Here is a 25,231-nt window from a genome sequence, read left to right as displayed (position 1 = left end):
GATGCAACACACTTTTTATGACCTCACTGTGATTGCGAAGGTAATTTCTATCTCTATATATATTTATATAGTATATAAATATATGTATATCTTTCATACATAGGCATAAGAAGTGTGTTGGTATGAAATTTTCATACAGCTGAGCAACAGTTTTGAACGCTGCAACCCAAAAAAGCCACCACTGCTCAAATTGAGAAGAAGAAATGATTACAAGAGATATTCATAGCTTATCAGTTTAAGAAAAATCACTGGTGTGCAGTAAGAAACGAGCTCCTTGATCACATTCGGATATACAGCTGCTATTTTGCTTGCTACAGGTATCTCAATCTCGCAGTGCAGAGGGTGTAAAGTAAGAGAAATGCAATGGGCAACAAATGAATGGATTCTGCCTTTGATGCCATCATGTGCTAGACGGAAATGTGAGTGTTAACCCTAACTTAATTATGAATTAGGCACCCAGGCAAGAATCAACACCAAGCATGCTGTTCTGTTCTTAGCACTGAAACGCAGCTAAATGTGATTCATGTAACTTCAGAATCTTACCTCCTGCATTCTAGAAAGGAAAACCTCCTTATAAAGCCTATTTGACTCATAGAAAAGGTGTGGCTGAATGGCATGAACAGGATATTTTAAATAACATTATTATTTCAGTCCTGAGATTGTATTGCCCAAGTGGAAGACATCATCTCCTGTTGGCACACAACAATCCAGAGCTTTGTTTTACCTGTCCTTTTTCTGCCAACCAGTGGTTCACTCTTTTGATTGTTCTTCACAGCAATGATGTAGATGATGTATTCAGTTCCTGGTTCCAAACCTAGGGAGAGAGGAGGGACATAAAGCAATCTTAAGTTTAACAGTTGCTTTTCTTTTATGATTATGTGTGGGATCTAAGGTAGAATGAGAGGTTGGTATGGCTATAGTACGGGTATGTGCATTTTGGATCTGACGTTTTCAGGACAGTACAAAGAGTCCAGCCTCCTGCCACTCAGGGCAAGTTTGAAATCTGACCATGTCACATCTGGGATCATGGACACTGCAGACACAAAACATAATGAATCTTCAGAACGTGTGACTGATGGGGTGCCAGTGTCATGGGCTTTTTTCCTTGAATGGATTACAGTTGTGGTGGCAGTGGAAACAAACATCTGTGGATTGTTCAAATTTGGTGGTTGATCTGATCAGTGTATTGTGTTTGTAGGACGGATGTGCTTATAAAACTGCTGTCTGTCATTAAAGGAACAAAACTTTGTCTTTCTCTCAGCTAACCATCAACACATTTTATAATTAGGCCTTCCCCCTCTCACTTCATATTTAAGTGTTTCAGGTGAAGATCTCCCAAACAAAACAGAGACAGGTACCAGTAATAGTAGCCTCGGTGGTGCTAGGCCGAGGGCGAGGCAGAACCTCCTTGGCTGGTGAGCCAGGTTTCTCATATCTGATGATGTAGCCTGTGATCTTGGCTCGTGGAGGCTGCCAGGTAGCCAGGAGGGAGTTGCTTGTCGTTGTAAGGAAGCGCAGGTTAGAAGGAGCATCGATAGCTAGGTGAAAACAAAAGGAAACAAGTCAAATGCAGTAAAGGCAAGCATATTCTTCACCTGAACTGCATCTTCTGATACCCTTGTCAAACTCAGGAGTAAAACCTATTGCTGTAAGTCACAGTAAATATTATATGTGATCAGATATAGAATCATAGAATCATTGAGGTTGGAAAAGACCTCTAAGATCATTGAGTCCAACCGTCAACCCAACACCACCATGCCCACTAAACCATGTCCCTAAGCGCCTCATCTACACGTCTTTTAAATACCTCCAGGGATGGGGACTCCACCACTTCCCTGGGCAGCCTGTTCCAATGTTTCACCACTCTTTCAGTAAAGAAGTTTTTCCTTACATCCAATCTAAACCTCCCCTGCCGCAACTTCTGCCAGACCATATAGACAACTTCTGCCTGACCATATGTGATTACTTATGTGTTAGCATGAGCAGAAAAATCAGACAAGATCATTACCAGTGGAGGCATCAATCACTACTGGGGAACTGCGTGCATTCTCGTTCAGAGTGTAAAGGTAGATCTTGTAGTCATTGCCAGGCTGCAAGCCTAAAATGAAGTTGAAACGTAAGTATTAGCTAATCAAGGAAGCCATCTAAAGGGAACATCAGAACATCTTTCAACAACTTCTTCTTGGAGACTAGTCTTTACGATTCAGATATTTTTTTCTTACCTTTTGTTTCTATATTATTTCTCATCAAGGAAATTCAACTACTAAACAAGAACCCAGTGTACCTTCCGATATGACCCTGAAAGCTCCTGCACCTGCAGAAGCCCCTCACTTACCAGTGATAGTGTAAGTCCTAACATCAGGGCTGATGGTCCTTTGAATGGGGTTCTGGCCACTCGCTGGGACAGCATCAACTTGGAAGCCAGTGATGGTCTCAGTCTTGGTTCTCCAGGTAATGGTAATGGTTGTCTCAGTGGCATCTGTCACACGGGCCCGGCGAGGGGGACTAACATCTGCACCAGAAGGAAAAAGTCTGTCAGTACTGTGGGGATTGTGACTCTTAGCAGCTAAGTGTTTGTGAAGGCCTTTGCTGGAGCTTTGTATAGATCCATACTTTTGAGACAGAGTAAGATCTCTGCCTCTGGGCGTCTGCACCCAGCACAATACTAATTGGTCATTTGTGGAGGATCACTACTTACTTTCAAGAGTGGTGACCACCCCCTGGGCTGGTCGGCTGGTCAGAGAGTCCTTCAGGGCATACACGCTCACTTCATACTTGGTTGCTACCTAGAATGGACAAAGTTATACCATGTTCTGAGAAGGACCTGGCATAGTGGGAAACACTCCTGCCCTCGTTCAGTGTTTGACGGTGCCACATTTCTTGGTCACCAGTTTCTGAAGTATGAAACCTTAAAATAAATCAGTGAAGGATTGACAGGATTAATTCTAATTATTTCCAGCTGTAATAAAAGAGTAGACATAGACCCTGATCAACAGTGCTGTTAATAATACTAGTAGTGCACATGTACACCCAGGAGCAGAGGAAATCCTGGAAGAAGCTTATTTGTCATCCCTCATTTTGGAATCTGTGCTTCAAAGCTGATTCTTCAGAAAAATCTAATTTACATCCTGTTTTTCCTGGGGTTAATGGATGCTATTTGCTATGATAAGGTGCTCTTGCTGTGAAGAAAAGAGAATGGTGGAAGTTACAGCATGGTCTTTTGTCCTTGACTGCATCAGACCAGGAGTCCACTTAGATTAGAATGTTTTTTAAGACTCATTTTTGAAAATTATTTATAAAACTCCTTAAAACCAGATCAGTAGCTTTTTAAGATAACAGGAACCATAAAAGCAATGATTTTCAGCCTTTTCCAGTTCAGGAACTCCTGAAATGTTTCCAGTGGAGAAGACAGTGGCTATACAGCAAATTTAAGCCTACTCACAAAAGACTTGCATTTTTTACGTACATTTTGCAGATGTCTTAAAAATAGGCAATAGACTGCCAGAGCTCCCGTATCACAGCTTGAAAACCTCTGCATTAGGTCACTTTATCTGACCTCTTTTGTGAAAGATGAGTAAAAGCATTTTACTGGGTTACTGTTGATTGTGAACCTGGTAATTTGCATTTGATTAAGGCATCCAGTCTCTCTGTGCTAAATGAGGAAGGGGAAAGAATGCAAGTTCAGCAGGCCAGTTCCTTGCCTTTTAAAAACCATGGTAACAAGTAGTTACAGCTGATGGCTAGTCAGACTTCAAACAGTCAGACCCTTAGGAGCTGTAATGATCTACTCCAGCTGAGGTTCCTGACCCAGAAATTTGAAATTGCTTCAAGTTCTCCTAACATTTCTTTCCCACAAGACAGTCTGCATCACACAAAAAAAAGAGTTACCATTAATCCAGACACGACAGCAGATGTACTGTCCGGAGAAAGGTTGATTTCTTTCATAGGACCAGTCTTTTCTTTGGGGTTCACTCTGACTCTGTAGCCAGTGAGGCGAACGTTTGGTGCATTCCAGTTGACGGTAAGACTGGTGGGAGTTACCTGAGTAAACTTCAGGTTTGTTGGAGGTGGAATTGCTGCAAAAATCCGGATTGGCACATGGTTAGTTTGAAGAAGACAGTCTTGGATAAAACAATATTCTCTCCTGAGCATGAGATAGTTTTAGGCCTGAAATACACGGGCAGGAAAGTGGTGTGCCTTATGCAGACACAGGCATAAAGCACCATGGAAGGGGACAAGGTATTCAGGAAGAGATTGTCAAATCTGTGATAACGCTTTTCAGGAGAAATAAGGAGATCTCGATGCTTCAACCCTGAAGTTAAGTGAGTAACAACACTTGCTGTGATACAAGCTTTGGGAGGTGCTTAAATCTGTAGTAGGCCAGTCTGTTTTAATTCTTCTGCTTGTCTCTGCTTTTCATCACACAGCTAATAGTTTAGTCCTGCTTCATTTGCCTATCTCTATTCATTTCTATAATACGATTGATGATTTACAAAAGTAAGTAGGAAGCAGGCTCAGGAATTGCAAAGAGGACATAAAAATACTGCAAATGCAGAGGGGAAGCATTTTACAGCCACTTACACAAGTGTAAATTACTACACAGAGAGCAAGGCAATGGAAAAGCAGAGCTGTGGTGGCCATAAGGCTCATCACGCAAGAGTGTTCATGAGCTAACACATCTGATATCTTTAAAAACAAATGTTTGCATAAAAAAAGGAGTATCCATTGAAACATTTTCTTGCCTTACTGTTGGTAATCCTTGGGCTGTAAACAGGGGAAAAAATATACCTTACCATAGTGCCCGCTATTAGCATGTTGCTGTGAAGTTTTCTAATTTTATAGAGTGGAAATAGAAGATAATTCTCCTTTGTTGCTTTGCTCAGAGCTCAATCTGAAGCCCATGAGAGTCAATGGAAAGTCTTGAATGACTTAAATTACACTTTTGAACAGCCCACAAAGGGTAAACCACAGAGAGTGGGTTTTAAAAATTACTATATTTGCATTTCTGGCAGATAGTCAGCCAGCTGTTTCAATCATTACAGCACTTTGCTTCAGTTTAGTATAGCAATCTGTGCACTAGGAACCACTGTCTTCATTACACCCCTGGAATTATAGTGCCAACTTTTCATCCACAAATGAATGGGAGACCTTTATTACAAAGGTGCTACCTTTGTAATAAAGACATATCTGGCAATGCTGGAAGCTTTGCAATGGATTCCATATTGCTGGAAGTAATTTTATCTCAAGCAATAGCTTCCTTTTCCTTTTTCACAAAGGAGTTTTAAATGTGTTCTACACGGAGTTGGATCAGACTGGCACATACAGGAAGGGACTCTCCTGAATGGAGCATGTCCTCTTCTTGTGGAGGTGATGTGAGCGCAGGGTGTTGGCATGCACATGGGCTGTAGTCCTTAGGGCAGTGCCAGTGAAGGATCTAGAGGCTTTGTGAGGCCTGAGGGTTAAGCAATCTCCTAGTCCTTCATGCTGATCTTTTCCCACCCAACAGCGAGGACCCTGGGGGATGAAAGCTGCCCTAAGCTCTCTCTTGTTGGTAACCGTCTCTGCTTGCAGGTGCCCCATATCCTAAAACCAAGACAAGGGCGTTGTGAGAGGGTGGTTCATCATGAATTAAGCTCTGTGACTAGGGACCGGACATTACTGATCCACTTGAGGACTGAGAGGCGGCTATAAGGTAACATCCCTCCTTCCTCTAGAATCTGCTCCTTCAACCCTGCTGATCTTTCCTGCATTCCCTGACTTCCCTAATGTGTATGTAGGCTGACTCCACTGGCAGCCAGCTCTCCAGCGCCAGCTAAGCCATCTCTCAAGAACAATCACATCCCCTTGGCTGCCCCTGGGGCTTCCCCAGCGCGGAGCACCAGTTGCGCATGGAAGCACACTTTACCCAACAGGGCAGACGCGACTGCTGCCATGGCCTGCTGGGTGGTGTAGTTAAAAGGTGTACCTGTGGACTGGGTCCCAGTGAGGGGCAGGCTCTCCATGTCATCATATATGGCAACGATATTGATAGTGTACTCAGAACCTGGCCTGAGGCCATGCAGCTCAGCAGTGTCTTCTTCGCCACCTGGGGCCGGCAATAGCTCATGGATTCCATCCTCAGGGCTTGAGTAGGTCACCCTGTACCTGGTGACTTGCCCCTGTGGGCTTTCCCAAGCAATTTTGATGGAATCAACATCCACCTCAGTGAATGTTAGTCCTTTAGGGCGGTCAATGTCTGTTAGGCAAATTAACGGTAAGAGGTTATGTGATAAAAAGCAGGTTGTGGGTGAGGAAAATAAAAAGCTTTTTTATTACATGCAAAGCAGTTTTTGGTTTTGCGCGGGAGAGAGGGTACTTGATTCTCCTCTGTGCTGCACCTTGCACACATGCTTACACCTGTGCAGAGTAAGGCTGAGAGTTTGTGGGTGCCAGACAGCAGGAAGGCAATCTTGGCTTTGTTGAAACCAGAAGGACTTGCATTACCACCTTCAAAGCAGCCAGGACACCACTTCTTACCTATACTTGAGTCCCCTTGGTACTGAAACCCCTTTTATGCAACTCTAGCAGCATTAAGCTACCGTAAAGTGGTCAAGAGAAAAAAATGAAACGGGAATTTTAAGACCCGTTTCTACCATCAGAGCCAGTAACTGGTTCCTAGTGCTAAAGGCAGTCAGACAACCCACCTGACTTGGTAAGTTTGGATTCATGATGCATTTGGTTTTCACTATTGTAAGCTGCCGTGCAACGTGCCAGTCCAAGGAGAATCAGTCCCGCTATTTTCTTTCATAAATTAATATCCAATTAACACACTTATCAAGAAAGCAAATTACTCAGTATATTATATTTTAAAATCAATTAGAAACAAACTTTTCAACTTTGTATTGAGTGCACAGGGAATGTCCACAGGTGCAACTGGGTGATACGCACACTTCCTAATGAGACCAATTCATCCGATTTTCCTAGCAAGGTGGGAGCTCAGTGCTAAACAGCAAGGTAAATGAGCTTTGCTCCACAGAAGTCTAGTGTGGCTACCACAGAGCTATATCCATTTGTTACACAAAATGGGAGGATCTGGCATATCATTTTTACATTGGATCCAAATTATGCTTTTCTAAAAGATTTCAACTTTTTTTATTTCCCATGTTATATTAGTCCTGAATTTTCTACATTTTCTAGTTGGCAAAAGTGATTTTTGTCCAGGAATTTGTTGGCTTGAAATTGAAATGCACTCTTTTCCCACCTCTGCAAAGCTTCAGAGAAGCTCCTGTTGTCTTCAGGACAATTCTGTAAGTATTTAGGGCTGAGCTGTGGTTTTGAATACAAGCCTGAGCAAGGAAATAATGTGCATGCAAATCCCTACCCCAGAGGTGTCCCCGAAAAAGGCACTTTACATCAGAGATATCACTCCGAGTTACATGTTCCCTCTTGCCTCCTCTTTGTGTCCAGAGTAGTACTGCTGTTTTCTACAGGCAGATAGAGCAATTTGAGGGCTGAGCTGTCCTTTCTTTTGCAGTCCTTTATCCCAAGTTCTTGATAACTCATGTGGTTTCCTTTACTCCCTTGCACAGGGCAAGTGCTCCCAAGCCAAGTCCAGTCCCTTAACAGTAATCACCTTTGCCACCTAGCTCCAGAAAGGAGATCTTTACACCTTTTTTCCACTGATTGGCTGGAGGCAAACAAAACCCAAAAAGATTTTGGGGCTTTAGTGAAAGAAAATCAGAAGCGCAGCATTTTGATGGGGTGGGGAATTGCATTTTGCCAGTGTTTGAGGGAGAGGGACTGCATTTTTGCCAGCATCTGCAATTTAGGTGCATGGTACTTATCACAGGGCAGACCACCTTGCATTCTCCTGGAGACTAAGCACCTGCCACTTGCTTTCACTGGGGATGTGATACTGCATGGTAGATTCAGACATCAGTAGATAACATTTGTTCTGTTACCATGAAGTGAAATACGTACTGGTGACAGCTGTCTCAACCAAGGGGAGGCTCTCTCCGTTCTGATTCTGAGCATAGACACTGACCATGTACTCAACTGTGGGCTGCAGACCTTCAATAGTGACTTGCGTTTGATCTGGCAGGAAAGAACAACATTAATCCATCTGCAGCTGCACAAAGCTGCAGAGCATTGGCCTCTAAGCAGCCTTGAACAAAGGGCCTGTATTAGCCAGACGTCATTAAAACGAGATAGGGTTAGACACATCAGGTTTACCTTTTGCTTGCACTACGCCTCTCTGGCAGTGCAGGACAAGGCACCTGCTATTTGTACCCGCTCAAAGGCCCCACAGCTAAAAGGGCAGGTTAGCACAGTAAAAAAATAAAGCAAGAACAGACCAGCTTTCACCATTTTCTGGGACAGGATTGACCATTAACCCAACTGCATCACAAGCATCCCTGAGTGCTAATCTCTGCAGATCCCACAAAACCTACTGTGTTCCCGAGAGCTGACTTGGCAGACTCTATGGTAACGAGGTCAATCCTGCAGCACATGTGACCATGCTATGACCAAGGGTCACATTATGTGACCTTCAGAAGGATTTCAGAGGAAGTTTTGCTGGATGCTAGAAAATCCAATGACATTTCTTTGAAATCCAAGTGTCTTTCAGAGACACTGAGGTTGCCAAGAACAAACCTTTGCAGCACAGCGGTGAAGCTTTCGGGGCGAAAATTTGCCCTAGCTTCTCCTGGATGAGCCCCAACTGAAGTCAGCAGGACAGCAAAAAATGGTACAAGCAGGAGAAAGTTTGGCTTCGAGCATATGCCTAGTGCCTGACAGTGTTGATTCTAGTGATCACGTCTTGCATTTTTTACAGATCTGGTGAAGGATGTCATGTACTCTTACCTGCAGGGACATTTTTAGTTTTGGTGGGCCCATGTCCTTTCTTGGGGACAGCTGTCACCCGATACCCTGTGACTGGGGATGTTGAAGGGAGCCATCTGATGCTGATACTGTTGTCCTGGACATCGGTAACTTGCATCTGGGATGGTGTGTCTATTTCTGGGCAACAAAAATAGTTTTTTCTGAGTGTGTTGGTACAGGAAACCCTCCCTCCGCTGTTACCTCCTAGCTGAATTTTATTCTGCTCTTCCTTTTCTAGGCTGTGCTGCTTAGAACAGAAAACACACGTTGCTATTTATTTGTCCCTCATGCTAGCCCAGAACAGAAAAGCCTTAACCATGATGTGTGGGTGACTGACCTCATATCAATGTTAGTTGAGGATTTTTGTTGTTTTAAAGGCTACTAAATGCCTTTATCTGCAGCTACAGTAGGAGTAGGATTAGGCTATATCCAGATCAGGAGTGAGACGACAGTCCTAGAGTTAGAAGGTCAGGTCTCATCAGGATCACATAATATGGCAGCGCACCAGAAGCACCGGAGTTAAGCCAACAGTGACCCCACGACATGAGAGCCCGACAGGATTTCCACTCTGCAATAAGCAGTCAAATATTGCTTGTATCCCCATCTGGACTCCACATGGTCTCCTTCCTCCAAAAGTTCAAGTCCACGATCCCCTTCTGTGTCATGTCATTATCATGCTGGGCCACCACGATATGCAGCTCAACTGAAAGTGATGGGCTTACAACATAGCCCATGACTTCTAAAAGAAACCAGGGATCAGTGATACAAATTTATGGGGATAAGCCAACAAAAGCTGTGGGGTTTTTATGTGGGGTTTTTTGTTTGTTTAAACAGGTCTCACCTGTTTTGTAGGTGACAGTGACTGGCTTGCTACTGGCAGGGCTGTCTCCACGGCCAGTTACAGCATACACGGTGATGGTGTAGTCTACACCAGGTTTGAGGCCAGTGATGGTAGCAGTAGACATGGTGCCAGGCACTGTAAACTCCTGCACAGGGCTGCTTCCACCTAAGGAGGGTAGGGTGGAAGAAGAAATGTAATGGATCTCTAAATTATACATTTTAAATCATTACGAAAACCAGGACAATCCTATATGCATCAAGTTGAAGACAGGACCCTGTTGATTTCAATGGTTCTTGGGTCAAAGTCTTTTTCAGACCAACCCAAGGAAAAGAATGAAATATATACACAGAACCGCCTCTAAAATGACTGGAGTGCTCCAAATGCTCTTCCTTTTTGGTAGACAAAAAATTATTTGCTCTCCTTTTAAAAAAAAAAAAAAAAAAAAAAGACACCTATATTTGACAACCTTCTCTAAATATGCTGCAAGAATCTCAGAGATACAAGAGTTTTTCGTCTGCCACAGTCAAACTTGCCTTTGCTATTTGTTGTCGCTTTCTAATGGCCTCAGAATAGAGTTTCTGGTCTGTGACTGGCCATAGCAGCCTGCCCTCACCTGTTTCACCATAAGTGATCCGGTAGTATCTGACTGTCACTGCAGGAGCATCCCAGGAAATCACAAGGCTGGTCGGGCTGGTGGGGGTGACTTCCAGGTCCCTTGGAACATCAGACACTAGAAAAACAGAATTGAGAGAGAGTTTAAATGCAGTTAAAGTACATCAGCTACATACTCCATCTATCATACCGTGCTCCTCTGCTACTCATCTGCCTTAGTTTTAACCCAGTGCACACACCTCTACAATGGATGTATGTGGTTAAAAACCGTCCGGCATTGGACTAGATTTAATGAAAAAAGTTCTGCTGGCCCTGAAGACAACTGACTTGATCTGAAAGTAGCATAGGTTCTCCCACCTTTTTCTAAATCAGGCCCTACCTCAGTATCACAGGCACTTCCTCATGAGGAGAGTTTCACCAGCTGGTAGGGAAGATCTGGTTTAACAGCAACTACTTTGCTAAAGGACACCCAAAATCCTCATGGTAACCTTTAGCCAGCGTTCCCTCAAGGCTTACCCGTTGTTTGTTGGCCGACCAAGGGCACACTCTCCTCCCTGCCGTTGATGGCGATGATGCTGACCACATACTCAGTCCCTGGAAGCAGGTTGGTAAGGGTGATGGAATTCCGTGAGGGGGGCACGCGGTCCTCCTTGTGCCTGCCAGCACCATGCTCTGGGTGATGCCGGATTTTGTAGCCCGTGATGGTGGCACGAGGAGCAATCCAGTGGACAGTGAAAGAGTTAGCAGTTATATCCGAGAAGTCAAGGCCACTGGGGGAATCAAGACCTAGGTATTTCAAAGAGACAAGAGGCTGAGCTCAACTGAACTACTGGTCATAGTTCACTAAGCTAGGTACCACGACACTGCCAGATCCTAAGCCAAACGCTATTCAGAGAACTGAAATAGCCAAATAGCCAGCATAATAGCCAAATGCTATTATGAGAACTAAACTCATGTGTGTTCAGGATCAAAGCAAAATAAACAAGCTCTGGAATGCAACTGCAGGAAAAGAGTGTAAGGCACACACAGACAACACAGCATAAAAAAACCACACATGACCAGCAAACTCCGTTACACAGTTACAAAACAAGAAAGACTCAGTGATAGATATGATAGGCTCTGCTAGGCTTGTTCTCAAGTAGACACTGTCGGTATATTCACACCAGGGTCTACAATGCTCTATTTAAAACCAACAGAAGTTCTGGCTCTCAGACATAATGAGACGTGAGATTTCCCAGCGTTTCCCAAGATGTGCACCTGCATTGCTCTTTGATATCTAGCTGATGACCCATCAACAAGATAACAGTACACAAGAAAGAGCAATGAAGTCCCATTAATGAATCTTAATGGATGGCATTAATCACACACGTGTCTTAGGCTGCGTCTAAGTACCTGTTTTCTGGATTCCAGACAAAGGTGTGCTCTCATGTTGCTCAGAAACACTGTAGACTCTCACCATATATTCAGTACCAGGGAGCAGATCTGTGGAGTTTAAGTACAGGAATTTAGACATATTTCTTTACTAATAGCTAGAAGTCACTCAACATACACAATTTTAACTGTATTTCTTAAGGGAGGTAATTAGGTTTTGCTTGATGGAAGATCTGAGCCTCCCGGACTGTCAAAAATTTAGATCGGTTCTTTTTGTGGCATTACAGTTGATTGCAACATTTTAGCCTGAAGGAGCATGGTAACCTGTATCGTTGCTTCATTAGTTTGTGGGGACTGGCTAGAAGCAATTAGTTTTCTACAAGGTCCCTTCTAGTTATCTAGTAGTTTAGTTATGCACTGTGTCAAAGCTTTAGCTGATACAAACTGGAATAGGGCCAAGGATTTCCAACACAGCTATTCTAACTCAGATGAGCTCCAGGTCTGGTCCCTTATTCTGAAAGTGGATATTGTCTCTCAATACTCAACCAACCTGATTCTAGGACGGGTAAAAAACTTCAAATACAGCTTTTGCACCAGCAAAAATTAATGTCAGCTTTTTGAAAATGCCCATGTTTCGTTGCCATGTCCTGTAAGGTTTGAAACAGTATTTATTTTCTGGTCCTGAGCATACAAAGCCAAAGGAACAACGACCTTTTGCACATTTTCATCCTCTCCCTGAACCTCTGCACTGCAAGTCCTTGACATTTTTGGCAAACCAGGTGAGTAATATGTATTTACTCTTAATACCTAACCAGGCTGCGAATCAAAGCAATTGCCCCATAGTCTGATTCACCACTGTCCTTGGATTGACAGGAAACACTTTCCTGTGGTTTGGCTTTATCTTGGGTAAAGCAAGTGGCCAAACCCCATTTAGTGCGAGTTTGCATGAGGCCACTTCGACACCAGCTTAGATCAGCTGAGAATATGGCCAGTTACACTTACAGTAAGCAATTTTTCTTTTGCCTCATCTTATGTCATATATAAGGAGCCTCTTATATTTGTTTGACTTATGTAGGTAACCCACTTACTTGTTAAGATCACCACGTTGTCTGAGGGTGAAATTGTGACCTCTGCAACGTCTTCCTCCTTCTTCACAGGTGAGTAGCGCACCAAGAAACTGCTCAGCACGATGGAAGTTGGTGCAGTCCAAGTCACTCTCATAGTATCAGGCCCCACATTAGTGAAGCGGAGATCAGTGGGAGGAGGCACAGCTACACAGCAAAGAACAAATACATCTTAGTTACCTGATTGATAAAAGTTGATCAAGAGGTATGTTCAGGGAATCACCAGAGAAAGCATCTCATGCATAACAGACTACTGTGTCAGATCCATGCAAACAGACTTCTAAACTACATTTGGTTCTACTATAGTTAAGAGAAAAATATGTCTGTACTACTGTCAGGCTCCTTTAACCTCTTGGCAATTCCTGATACTTTAAATATACCCTGTGGGGCTAATTTGAAAACAAGGTAGCAAGTTTCAGTAACATGCTTGTTGCAGCTGGATTTTGTATTACAGATGCGGAGCCAAGAGAGGTTTAAAGTTGCCATACAGCAGCTTACAGATGGAAAAGTAATCTCATCTAGAATTCATACATGCACACACAGGAGAGGAGAGGGTATATCACTAATTTCCTATGACTCTACTTCTACTCGTGTCGAAGGATTTACAGCCTCAGGATTTTCAAACACAATAGGATTTCATGCAAGAACCAGTTTTCAGCTCGCCTTCTGCTCATGCACTAGAGAGACCCTTGACGGTGTGGCATAGCTGTCAATGGCATGTAGTCAGGGAGTGGTGTTTCATCTGCATCCTTTGGGGCATTGTGGAAAGAGTGGGGCCACCACTGAAACAGACTGCTGGAAGTTCAAATAGTTATCAAGGCTGGAGGGTGTCTGCTGAACTGCTCCGCTCTTTGGCACTCTTATTTTGGGGAAATCACAGTTTAAAAGTCTGGTGAATATACAGCTCATGGTTTCAGGCTCTTGACTCCAACTGGATCCCGGAAATCTGAATAGCAGAAGGTGAATGAGCCTGGCAAGCCTGCAGCCATACACAGTATTAAAATGCCTCAAATCAGAAAACCAAGCAGTGCATATCCATCCCCAGCTGCCATTTAGAGAAAGGAGCGAACTGGGTCCGTCTGGCTTCCCCCCAGCAAGCGGCTCGATTCCTCTTTGGACAAAGCCCCATCAACCTGACAGCCAGTGACAGCATGAAACACCGTCCATGTCACAAAACACGGAAGTTTTCAAAATTCACCCGTTTGCTGTGTCAGAGTGGTAGGGGCGCTCTCTCCGCCATTAATGAGTGTGATTACACTGATGTCGTAATCAATGCCCGGCTCCAAGCCTGTGACTGTGTAGTATCCTACTGAGGAGTCCACAAAATCTTCAAAAATAGGGACACTTTCTCCTGCCGCAACTACTGTGATGCGGTAACCAATAATGGTGGAGGCATTTAACGGGGTCCACCTCAGGCCGATGCTTGAGTCAGTTATGTCAACAAAGCTTAGGTCAGTGAGTTGGGGCACCTCTAATGAGTTAAAGAGCAAATGGGAAAGGCAAAGACAATACAGAGGCAAAAGAAAGACAAGGGAGAAAAAAGTAGTGTTCATCACTATTAACATTGACAGAACTTTAGAAGCAATTGCGGTGATATGCAGAATTTCTCTTGGGGTTTGGCGTAAAAGGAGGGGTTTTGGTGGGTTTTTTTGTTTTGTTTTTTTTTTTTTCTTTTTATATTGTACCCCTTCAATGCAGTCTCCAGCTGCCTCCCTGGGCAGACAGAAGCTGAAACCCCTATCCCCTGAGATAATGCACTTCCACTTTAGACATACAATTTTCAAGAAGGCCTACAAGAGGCACTTAACTTGCAACAAATTTACTTCAGGCAATGATGAGCCATAAAGCCCCATCATTTTCTGATGATAGAAACAGAAAAAACATAACAATTTTTTTTTTCCAGGTAGAAAACAGGAGATCAAAGTCTATTAACATATAAATAAAACTACTCCTCTGAAATATTAGTTTATTTACCCTCTAGAATTTTTTTCTTGTTCGAATGCTAAGTCCAACTTTTATCGTTGGGATCATAAAAATATCAACCCCTTTCAAGGGGCTAAATCAGCCTACACCCTCAGCTGGTGAGAACCATCACAAAGCTTCAGGGTAAATCATCCACTACCTGAACTATTTACACTGAACTTGGGAAAAAGTCTCAAATCCCTGTAATGGCCTTGAGGATCTGGCCCAGAATCCCTCAAGTTCTACTTACCACTAACTGCTGCAATATATGTGCTAAAAACAGACGATACGGAACAGTGAGTAATAAAACACTTTCTTGGAAAGATGGCAAATGGTTAAAAATGACCTTTAGATGGTTAAGTATTCTGTAAGAGCAACAATATCCCCATATTCAGAGGTTATGCCCAGCACATGATGTGGCCAAGAGGCTGACTTGATTTGTTGGCTAAGTTGTTCAAGAATCTCAGAACTGAGCCGCTGAATAAAGATCATCTTCTAGTTTTTGCCTAAGTTTCTGTATGGCAAACAAGAACAGCTGTAACTGTTTTGCCTATGGATATTATTCATATAGAAAGTTGTTCTTTTCCTGTATGTTAGGACCAACAGAAGTGGGCAAGGGGTGGGGAATGTTAGATGCATCTTTAATTGACAACGGCCAAACCCTCAGCTGCTCAAGTCAATAGATTGGTATTGATTTAAGCCACAAGATTTGGCTATGTAACTTTAGTAGGGTGATCCTGAAATCAGTGGGAGTTAATGGATGCTCTTCCTCCCTCAGGATCAGACACCAGGAGGTGAGTCAAAGATGCAGGACTCTGCATCCATTCTGTTGGATCATTACAAGTTAGCTTGAAAAGGAATTATGGGACAGTAATATTGCAAAAGACTGGCTTTGGTAACAGTGGTTATGTTCTATTTTAATGTCTTTCGAGGAGAAGACTTATTTTACAGAACAGATGCAAAAAAATGCCAGTTGTCTGTAAAATCATTGTTTATCCACATGGAATGCATGTACCATATCACCTTTAAAGAGCGCTAAAAGCCAGACATACATTCTTAGCTTTCCCCCACCAGAAGATGGTAAAGGGCTAAAGCTATTACTGCTTTAATTATGCAGTATCACAGCATTAGTTCACCCCAGGGCTCATACAGCACTTCAGTGAAGCATGGAAATTTTAAAGCAGCGTTATAAGAGCAAGCAAACACAGTAGCTGGCATCATTTCAGGGCTGAGCAGAAACAAAAACAAACAAACAAAGCCCTCACAAAGGAAAATGAAATGAAACCATTTGGGGAGATGCATATTAATTTTGCTACTGTGGCTACAAAGGTAGTTTCTGCAGTCAACATGTAATGTGAGGTGGCACACACCACTTTGTGTCCCAGAAGTGCTACAGTGATGGACCTTTCAATCTTGGCTTTCCTCTCCATTGTGCTGAAGTGATCTTCTGCCACTTGCTGCCAAAATTTCTCCTGCGCTCGCTTCCCACTCATACCTACTTCCCATTCCCACCAGCTGTGCTCCAGATGCTGGGGCACTGCAGGGCCAAGTTGAATCTCCATTGATCTTCAGCTCAGTGTAGTGATACAACAGATCCATCTCTTTACCACCACCCTGTTGACAGATAATGTAGGCTGCCCATGCAGAGTAGTACACGGGTATAAAAACTGCTCTATCACATGCTGGCACGTGGCTATTCTGCTTCTAAGCCTAAGCCCTCCGCCATCAGGCTAATAGGAGTTCTGCAATGTAGAGCTCTCAGGCTCAGCAATTTGACTTTAAGTAGCTAAAACTGCTGCTCATCCTTTCATTACCTTGTGTGATGGTTTCAGAGATGGGGATACTCTCCTGGTCGTCCTTGACTGAATAAACGCTGACGTTGTACTCCACACCAGGGTTTAGGTTTTCAAAGGTACAAGTGGTCTGGTCTGCACCTACTACTTCCTCCAAGGTAGAGCCCTGCTGCCCATTGGTAGGAGCAGTGGTCACTCGGTACCCGCTGATGCCTGAAATACAGACGTACAAGTATGCAGTAATCTCATGCTGTATTGATTTACATCAGGCCTCAGTATAAACAACTGAAGCAAACACTTTACATTTTACAAGTGATTTTGCCACCCTCAGCACAGCAAGCAAGAGGTTGCTTTGTCAAGCACCCTGAAACGAGCGTCCCAGGAGGTAGCCATGCCCCTCTCACAGCATAGTTTCAGTTTCCTTTGAGATCTTACCAAACTGAAAATCTCATGACACGTCAAGAAAAGATAGATCTACTGACTGAGAGTGGGGTTTTCAAAAGTTTTCAATCCTTGTTTCAATTGTACAGCTCCCATCAGCTATTGTTGGAGAAGAGTTCATCTTGAACACTTTCAGATCTTCCATGCTTACTCTCAATGACATGAACTCATTCTTCACTGCCAGCAATCTTTTTGTTCCATTTTGCTTTCCTTCCCTTGGACTTTTTTTTAAACCACTGGGGATATTTGAAAAAATCCTTCAAATACCTAAACCAGCTGAAATATTTAAACACATTCATACTCCAAAATAGCGTTTTACATGGAATGTAAATCATGAAGAGTCCTATGGCAACCTATACTTAACTGAATTATATCCTTGAATATATCTAGAAATATGTACATTTTTCCTTAAATGACTCAACAGCAAGCTTCCTATCAAAGTCCCCTTAATGAACTGCAAGGCACCGCAGAACAAACGTTAGCATTCTGATACAACAGGAGGTTCGAGCATAGTGTGAGTTCCCATAGTTACCTGGAGTTGTGCTTCTATCCCAAGAGACTACCAGGATCCCAGTATCAGGATTGGCCTCCAGGTGCAGGTTGGTTGGTGGAGACAATGCTGCAAGCATTCAGACAAATGGGTCATTTATGGCACTGAGAATCATACTAGCTCCCTCAGCGTCCCTCCTACCCACATTATATCCTCACCCTTCAGAATTAGGTAAAAATATTCTCCTGAAGTTGTGACCCCACATTGCATAAGCTAGTGCTACTGTCACCTATGCATCAAAAAGAAAAACACCTTCCAGACCATGACAGGAGGAAAAGACTAGAACTGACTCCCAGAAGACAGCCATTGATCTGGGGAGCACAGGGGAAGCAAGTGGAAGAAGGAACAATTGTGGAAAAGCAAGTGTGTCATACGTGTAGTCACTCTCCTGATGATTGGAGTCTCTCTCTCCTGGCCATCCATCAGGACTGTGAGGCTGTAGGTGTACTCCACTCCAGGGGTCAGGCCAGATATCACGATGCTGCCAGAATCAGAGATGACCTCCCGAGGAGCCTCTCCACCTTGACTTGGGCGCACACCCAGCTGAAGAGAAGCAGCAAAGTTTGCTTTTTAGCCTCCTATACTCCTATCCCAGCTAACCATCAGCATCTTGACTTATCATCCAACAGGAGTATCATGGGCCCTTATGCTAAACGCCAACTGTTAATCCTGTAACTTGTGTTTTAGATGTCCCACTGATGAACTTGACCTGAAGCCCAGAGGACATGCTTTCATTGACCTCTGTGCCCTAGACCTGCCCCTAAGCGGCATGTCTCTTGCACCTCTTTCCTTTGTGCTACTATCTTCAATGCAGACCATAGTAAACAGCTTTAATCTGTCCTCCCTATCACAATGACGCAAGAGGAAAAAGAAACATGGGACTTCAGTTTCCCCTACCTTGAAACCAATCCTTGGGGCAGGTGTCCAGGTGATGACAATAGAAGTCTCAGTCACTTCTGTGTTAAAAGGAGGAACAGAGCCAACAGGCTGATCTGTGAAGTGAATTGACAGAGTTGAAGACTAGCTGCTGTGATGGCACCAAACAGTTAGAAAACGAGACCTATAGCAGTCCAAATAGCAAGAGGTATGCAATAAGAAGCTGAACTATATTACTTTTGAAAACCCAGTGATTTGGGAGGGATCTGACAGATGACTTCTGTCTGCTGCTGGGGTTGATAGTATGCAAGTGGTCTAATCTAATCATAGCCAGTGTTTTTGTTGTTCCTGAGGAAAACAAAAATATTGAACTGGGTCTTGTAAGTCCTCTGTGCATCCAACCCCAAGAATTTGGGGAATATTGTTTTTGGCATGATACCTAAAGCATTCCTCAAAAAGCAGCTTTTTTTCCTTAACCCACCATATACCATTCAATCAGCAGAACACTACACCCTTGTCTGTCATCCAGCTGTCCCAGCTAGGACCATCTTATCCCTCACCAACATCTTCAACTCTTTCAAAGTCAGCAGAGTTAAAGAGAGCTCAAAGTCAATCTGAGGAATCTGTGGTCTCATTGATATCTGTCAGGAGCATCACACAGAAGCCAAAGCCTTTGTGTACCCCAGAATCAGTCCAAATAACTCCACGGAGTTTTATCTGAATTGACCTCGTTATTAATGAAGAGACTTGGTTTACTAATCTATAGTCTCAAACTGGACTGGTTTCATTCAGATAAGCCAGAATTTGAAGGCAATATTCATCTAAGATATCCAGTCATATCCCAATTGAGAAATATTTATAGATAAGGCTGTCAGCAAAAAGCACCTTGCCAAGGTCAACAGTGTTACTCTGATTAAAAGTTTGAACCCTTATTTTAATTTCACATTGTTCTAAAAGAAACCACATTCTCTTTTGAAAAGAGGATGTGGTTCTGGGCTTGGATGGCTTTGAATTTTGTTAGTTTATATGACTGCTTCATCATTATTTAAACACTGAATCTATTTGTTCTTTCTAGAAGCATGTGTGGGTTCTTACAGAACTCCCTTTCCTCCCAAAATTTGCTTAATATTTCTTCCAAGCCAGCAGCACAAGTACAGATGACTGAAATTTAAAAAAAAAAAAAGAAGTATAGAATGCAATGTTTGTGTCAGTTTCTGTAACTGCAGTTGAGCTGCCTTAGATGGGATGGTTGGGCTTAAGAAATGACTGCCTTCAGCTTTATACAAATGACAGACTAAGTATTTGTTGCTCATTTTAATGGAGCTGTTTGCTTTCCTTGATTTGTCATGCCAAAACCAAACAACTGGAAAGATCAAGTAAAATTAAATTTCTTTTTCATTCAGTTAAACAAAAACTGAGGTACCAGTAGTAAGTTTTCCCTTTTGTTTTTAATCACCAAAAAAGTTAAAATATATTTTACTAAAAGCTTTTTGATGCAAATAACTCTCTTTTTCCTGCCACATAGTTCAGAAAGAAGAACAAGGAATATTTCTCAAGCAGTTCTGCTGGAATGCTACTTCAAAAGGCTTCTTCTGTAAACCAATTCACAATAGCCACTTTCAGCACAAGTTTTGAAGAAGGGCCAGGGCATTAGGGAAGAGGAATATGTACCTATTATACTTACAAGTTGTGAAGACTCCAGTCTCTCTGGTGCTTTGCAAGTCATCTTTAACTGCCACAAGGTACACGGTGTACTCAGTGCCAGGCTGCAAGTTCCTGAGAAGGTACTTGGTGGCAGAAGGTCCCACATTGTAGGTCCTTGGTTGACCTCCTCTTGTGGGACCTGCAGTCAGCCGGTATCCTGTGATCACAGCACGGGGCCGCGTCCACAACACTAACACTGAATGCTCCGTGGTATTGAGAAATCTCAGGTTGGTGGGGGCATCGAGCTCTGGGGAAGAAAAAGCATAACATGCATCAATTTTCCAGCTGAATCTCTACTTCACTCCTACTTCCAAGCACGTCCAACACCATGCAAAAAACATGGATGTACAATGAGGTTGTTAAGCCTGTATTTCTCACTTAGGGCACGAGTGTAACAGTACGGAAGAGAGAAGGTAGGGACTATGAGAGAGCTGGAAATATAAGTAAAATAACTATATCCATGCCTCAGTGCCATCTGATAATATGCTGGGCCAGGCAGACCTGCGCGTTCTGGGCTGCGCCCATGTGGGTCGCTGCCGTATGTGCCATCCCATGGGGAAGTCAGGCTAACGGCTGAGGCAAGACAGATGAACCCAACCGCACTCAGGAATTTCAATAGTTTCTCATGAATACTGAGCATTCTTTAAAAATCAGCTCAGTTTAGACTTGTCAGCATAAGCACGGAAACCTAACTTTAGCCCTTTTTTGTTAAAAAGATTTATTCTTTTAAATCTTTGCTCAGTCCTACTCCCTGCCCTCTCAAAATCCCTTCCCAAAACAAAACACCCCCACTTTGTCATTTTAATGTAAAAATAAATAACAGTCAGTGACTTTCTGCAGAAAACCAGTTCCTAGATCTACTTAAAAATAATCACACCGTGGAACTGACTATACAACAATTCTAAGCATGCTCATCCCTCCCATGGGACTCATGCAACAGCTCTTATCAGGCTTCCTTCCCTTTTTATCACTACCTCTGGGAAGCTGCTGAAACTGATAACCCAGAAAACTACATAAACAAGAGGCTGAAGCAACACAGCTTCTTCAGCACTGCACTGGAGTCCGATGAATGGCAGAGATGTCACTACCTTTGCCTGAGACAAGATGAGGCTCAGAGGGGGGAACAACACTTAAGCGATTTGCCCCCACAGCAGGCAGGGTAGCACTGGCTGCAGTGAAGAGTTTATAGTGTCTACATGGCAAGTTTCCCCACCTTTTCTAGGGCCCAATTATATGTTGAAATTAAGAGCAGTGAGGATAGGTTCCAGCAATGTTCTTTTTTGATGGCAAATGCTTTTTTCTCCCCAAGTAAATAACATTTTTGTGATAAAAGTTAATGTTTTCATCACTCTCCCAGTGACTCACTGGAAAACAGTTTTTGTCCTTTTTCTTTTCTCCCCAATTGTTTTCTCCCTTTTTGAGGAAGGAGAGAAAAGGAAGCAAAGACTTCCTTTTTCCACTACTTACAAAGATGGGGGAGATCCAAAAGACAAAGGATGAGTGTGACCCTCCTTAGGCCCATCTCCAACCCATGGGCTGAGAGTCAGCTTTATCTTTTCTTGGTACTTAATCTGTGCTAAGTCTCATCTGACAAGGATTGTATCTTCCTCTGATTTGTAGCCTACAGTCAGTTCCTTTCTGCACAATTTAATTTGCCAGCTCTTTTAGGTTTTTATCACTTCCTCTCCCCATACTAAAGGAAAAAGGGGAAGATTAAAAAGCCACACACACACTCAGAGTTTATTTGTAGACTGCTTTTTAACAGAAGGCCAAAAAGAGAATAACATTTACACCGTGGGAAGAGACTTTTGCTGCAGGGTTTTCCTTGGGAACTCTGAATGATTTCTGTTTCCCAGGACTTTCGATTACAGGATGCAATTTATGTGAATACTTTCTGAAACGTGGCTTAGGCAAAGCAGTTAAGCGGATGATCATAGCCTATGGAAAATGATTCCAGACATTTGTAACTAGCCCTGTGCTGTCTGAATCAAATGTCTATGCTCCGATGTCCACTTCTGTGTGTGGACTTTCAGAGGGGCTCTACACCCAGCCAAGGCTTCTGAAAACCGCCACAAAAAATTACAGATCTAACTGGGAACTGAGCCCGTGCTCTAAATGCTTCCAAGAGAGTTCAGACTCCTAAGTCGCATCCTTGCTTTTGAAAGCCTCACTTGAAAGAGGGTGTTCACATGATCTATGTTACACTCAAATCAGATACCTATGTCAAAGGACAAACATAAGGATCCCGTTCTCCCTGGATAGTCAAGATGGTAAGAGGGAGAGGCACTATTCATGGCTCCTAACTTTATAGATGTTAAATAAGTACTATTTTCTCAAACAGCATGGCTATATTCACAGATTATCCCATTTCCTTTCCTTTCCTCTCATCTTTGTAAGAGTTGGGCTGGATTCTCAAAAGTTGCTCTCATTTACTGAAGAGTATCAGAACAGCAGCAGATGTGCATAGCTGAATTTTGGTCCTTTGAATAATGTGACCCAGTCAAAGAACACCACAAACACAGTCACCCTTCTATTGCCCAATAAACAGGATCTGTTCAAATGAACCACATCCCAGGTTCTGTCTGATTTGCTTCTCTGGGATCAAAAATGGAGATAACCACTCGAACCCATGCTAAACTCCTCCTCTTCCATCTGAAAGCCTACATCTTGCCCAGCCACTGCTCCTCTCTTCTCTGCACTTCTGCAAAGCAAAAAGCAATGCCTGACAGAATGTGTACTTTGCTTGTCATCTTGCCTCACACTGGTGATGTGTTGCACTGCCACTAGATCATTAGCAATCGGGTTCTGAGAGATCCCACACGACCCTTTCTGAAAAATATATGCTCCCTATGGCTCTTGTCAACAGTCCATTGAGGTCACTGCAAACTAGCTCCCGAGGTTTCACTGAGATGACAGTGAAATTTCTGGGGTGGTGAGACAGCCTGTGGAAAGCCAGGCCTGACCTGGCAAAGCTGAAATGCAATCCTTTTAACGACAAGGCCTGTCCTTACATGTGCATGCAGAACTCCTACTGCTGACAGTGGAGCCAAATAGGTATGTAGCTGTCAGAAAGGAGATAGGGATTTTCAGAACAATCTCAGCAAGGCTCCTAAGTCATGCTGAAATTTGCCCTAAGGTATCCTCAAAAAAAAAAAAAAAATCACAGGCTGCGATCTGTGCTGTAAGAGAACTGCAGGGCCCATCAATTCTCAGTCAGTAATAAAAAAGTTGAATTCCAGCCATATGAAATTGTTTTAAAGTGCCATGAGTTAAACTCCCATTGGAAAGCCCTGGAGGAGGATAAATCTGCTGAAGAGATCATTGTTCGAGTGAATGAATTGCCAGCCCTGTCATCCTAGTTATGGGATACCTCCTGGGCTGTAACTGTGGCACTTTAAGTGCTCTGTTTATACGTTTCTCTAAGCAACAGAGAAATATGCATTTCAAAAGGTTGAAAAAAGCATGAAGGAAAGACACTTACTGGTGGTTTGCTCTCCAGTCAAAGGTTTGCTCTCCCTGCCATGGCTCACAGCAAAGATCTTAAAGAGATAGGTTGTTCCTGGGAGCAGGTCAACAACTTCAGCAAAAGAGCTCCTAGTTATAGGCAGTCTCTGGCCATGTTGGCCAGGGCGATTGACAGGGATCACTTCCACTCGATAGCCAGACACTTGGCTCTGTGGTGGGGTCCACATGATGGTGATCTTGATATCAGAAACCTCCACAAACTGCAGATCTTTGGGTGAAGGAACTTCATCTGAAAGCAGAGCGACAGAACGGTGTTAGAGGGAGTCCTTAGCAATTGGCAGGAGAAGCTATAGGTTTACATGGAAGAAAAAAGTGGATTTTGATTGAACAATGGATAGCTCAAGAATATTTACCAAATTAAAAATATCATGGTAACCTTACTGTAAACATGTATACACACATTCCCAGACAATATTCAAGCAGACTACAGTTCAAAATGTCACTACATAGTTTTAAGTATTTTATGCCTTCAGTCATAGAAGGTATCTTGCTGTCACAGAAAGAGAACTGAAAGACCAGATGTAATATGCTACAGAACTTCAAGTATATGCAGAACCAAAAGCTTGGGGGGAAAAAAAAAAAAAATACTCCAGGGGTTGGAAACAAGAGCCTCTTTTTAAAATTGAGAGGGTTTTCAAAACCCATGGCATGTTCTGAATGTCTATAATTAACTTAAAATCCATCTTTTATAATTAAACAAGTGCAGGGGCTGATCTGGCCTTACTGTAGTCAAAAGACAAAATCCAGTTCCCTCTGTGTTGGTCTACAGTACTGCACCCTTGAATTCCTATGTTCAAATTAAGTTTCTTCAGATTAGGATTGATACTGCCCTAAGGTTAACCAGTGCACATTTTTGGAAGATACAGATGCCAAACTATAAAATCATTGAGCTGAGTTCATTCCTGGTAAATTCCCATTTGCAAATACGTGCTTCCAACTTGCAAGACCATCAAATTCCACTGTTACCACATCAGATCCCAATTCTTTCACTATCCTTTCTTTTGGTTTGGCTATTCAGCCCAACTGGATACTTTAAGAACCCCAAAACCAGCAGTTTTTCAAATTGTGGGTGCCTCAAGTTTAGATCATATGGTGTTATTTTGGCACATCAGTCAATGCTGAGCAGTCTCCCATCCCCACTGACTGCAATGGAAAATAATGGTTAGGACTGGAAGGGAGAGGGAGAAGTCAGGTGAACAATTTGGATTGTGTTGTGGTGTCTGAGTACATAACCTTAAACATCTGCAGGCCAAGCACTGAGGCAAAATGATTTACCAGGCTCTTCAGAAGATCTCTTAGCAGAATCCCCTTAAGACAGCTTAGGAAACTCTGATCTCTCTTTTCCATAGACACAATGCAAGACCAACCTTTTGACTTGCCTGTAGTCTGATCCCTAGGAATTACACCCCTGTTCATGCAGAGCAGTGGCTTGACTGTGTCAACTCGTAAGTGAGTGTGACTTTACTATAGAACTTCAATACCAGTGACATTTACAATTAAAAACCACAACAACGATGACAAAAATCAGAATTGAGTCCATTTAAGGATTCATTTAGCTAGAGCAATTGTGAGC

At 43.0% G+C, this 25,231-nt stretch overlaps 1 protein-coding gene across 6 annotated transcripts in view; it reads right to left on the bottom strand.

The window, feature by feature from the left end:
- Window positions 1-25,231, bottom strand: part of FN1 (fibronectin 1) — a 56,055-nt gene that overhangs the window by 7,855 nt on the left and 22,969 nt on the right. For 3 of the 6 annotated variants that reach the window (XM_076342096.1, XM_076342095.1, XM_076342097.1), the window contains exons 19-39: window positions 23,615-23,887; window positions 20,114-20,380; window positions 18,451-18,545; window positions 17,928-18,096; window positions 17,536-17,622; window positions 16,584-16,775; window positions 14,006-14,278; window positions 12,772-12,954; window positions 11,705-11,794; window positions 10,829-11,098; window positions 10,314-10,430; window positions 9,701-9,865; window positions 8,842-8,997; window positions 7,960-8,073; window positions 5,966-6,235; window positions 3,889-4,076; window positions 2,699-2,786; window positions 2,336-2,512; window positions 2,009-2,098; window positions 1,359-1,538; window positions 725-814 (exon numbers count right to left, since the gene is read on the bottom strand). In XM_076342096.1, coding sequence (XP_076198211.1) covers window positions 725-814; window positions 1,359-1,538; window positions 2,009-2,098; window positions 2,336-2,512; window positions 2,699-2,786; window positions 3,889-4,076; window positions 5,966-6,235; window positions 7,960-8,073; window positions 8,842-8,997; window positions 9,701-9,865; window positions 10,314-10,430; window positions 10,829-11,098; window positions 11,705-11,794; window positions 12,772-12,954; window positions 14,006-14,278; window positions 16,584-16,775; window positions 17,536-17,622; window positions 17,928-18,096; window positions 18,451-18,545; window positions 20,114-20,380; window positions 23,615-23,887 — 3,534 coding nt within the window. The remainder of the gene's footprint in view (window positions 1-724; window positions 815-1,358; window positions 1,539-2,008; window positions 2,099-2,335; window positions 2,513-2,698; window positions 2,787-3,888; window positions 4,077-5,965; window positions 6,236-7,959; window positions 8,074-8,841; window positions 8,998-9,700; window positions 9,866-10,313; window positions 10,431-10,828; window positions 11,099-11,704; window positions 11,795-12,771; window positions 12,955-14,005; window positions 14,279-16,583; window positions 16,776-17,535; window positions 17,623-17,927; window positions 18,097-18,450; window positions 18,546-20,113; window positions 20,381-23,614; window positions 23,888-25,231) is intronic. The other 3 variants (XM_076342098.1, XM_076342099.1, XM_076342100.1) reach the window with 3 other exon arrangements.

The sequence above is a fragment of the Aptenodytes patagonicus genome, chromosome 6 (assembly GCF_965638725.1).
Source record: "Aptenodytes patagonicus chromosome 6, bAptPat1.pri.cur, whole genome shotgun sequence".
NCBI classification, from domain to species: Eukaryota; Metazoa; Chordata; class Aves; order Sphenisciformes; family Spheniscidae; genus Aptenodytes; species Aptenodytes patagonicus.
The sequence above is the reverse complement of the archived record's forward strand: the minus strand, read 5'-3'. Positions and strand labels throughout refer to the sequence as shown.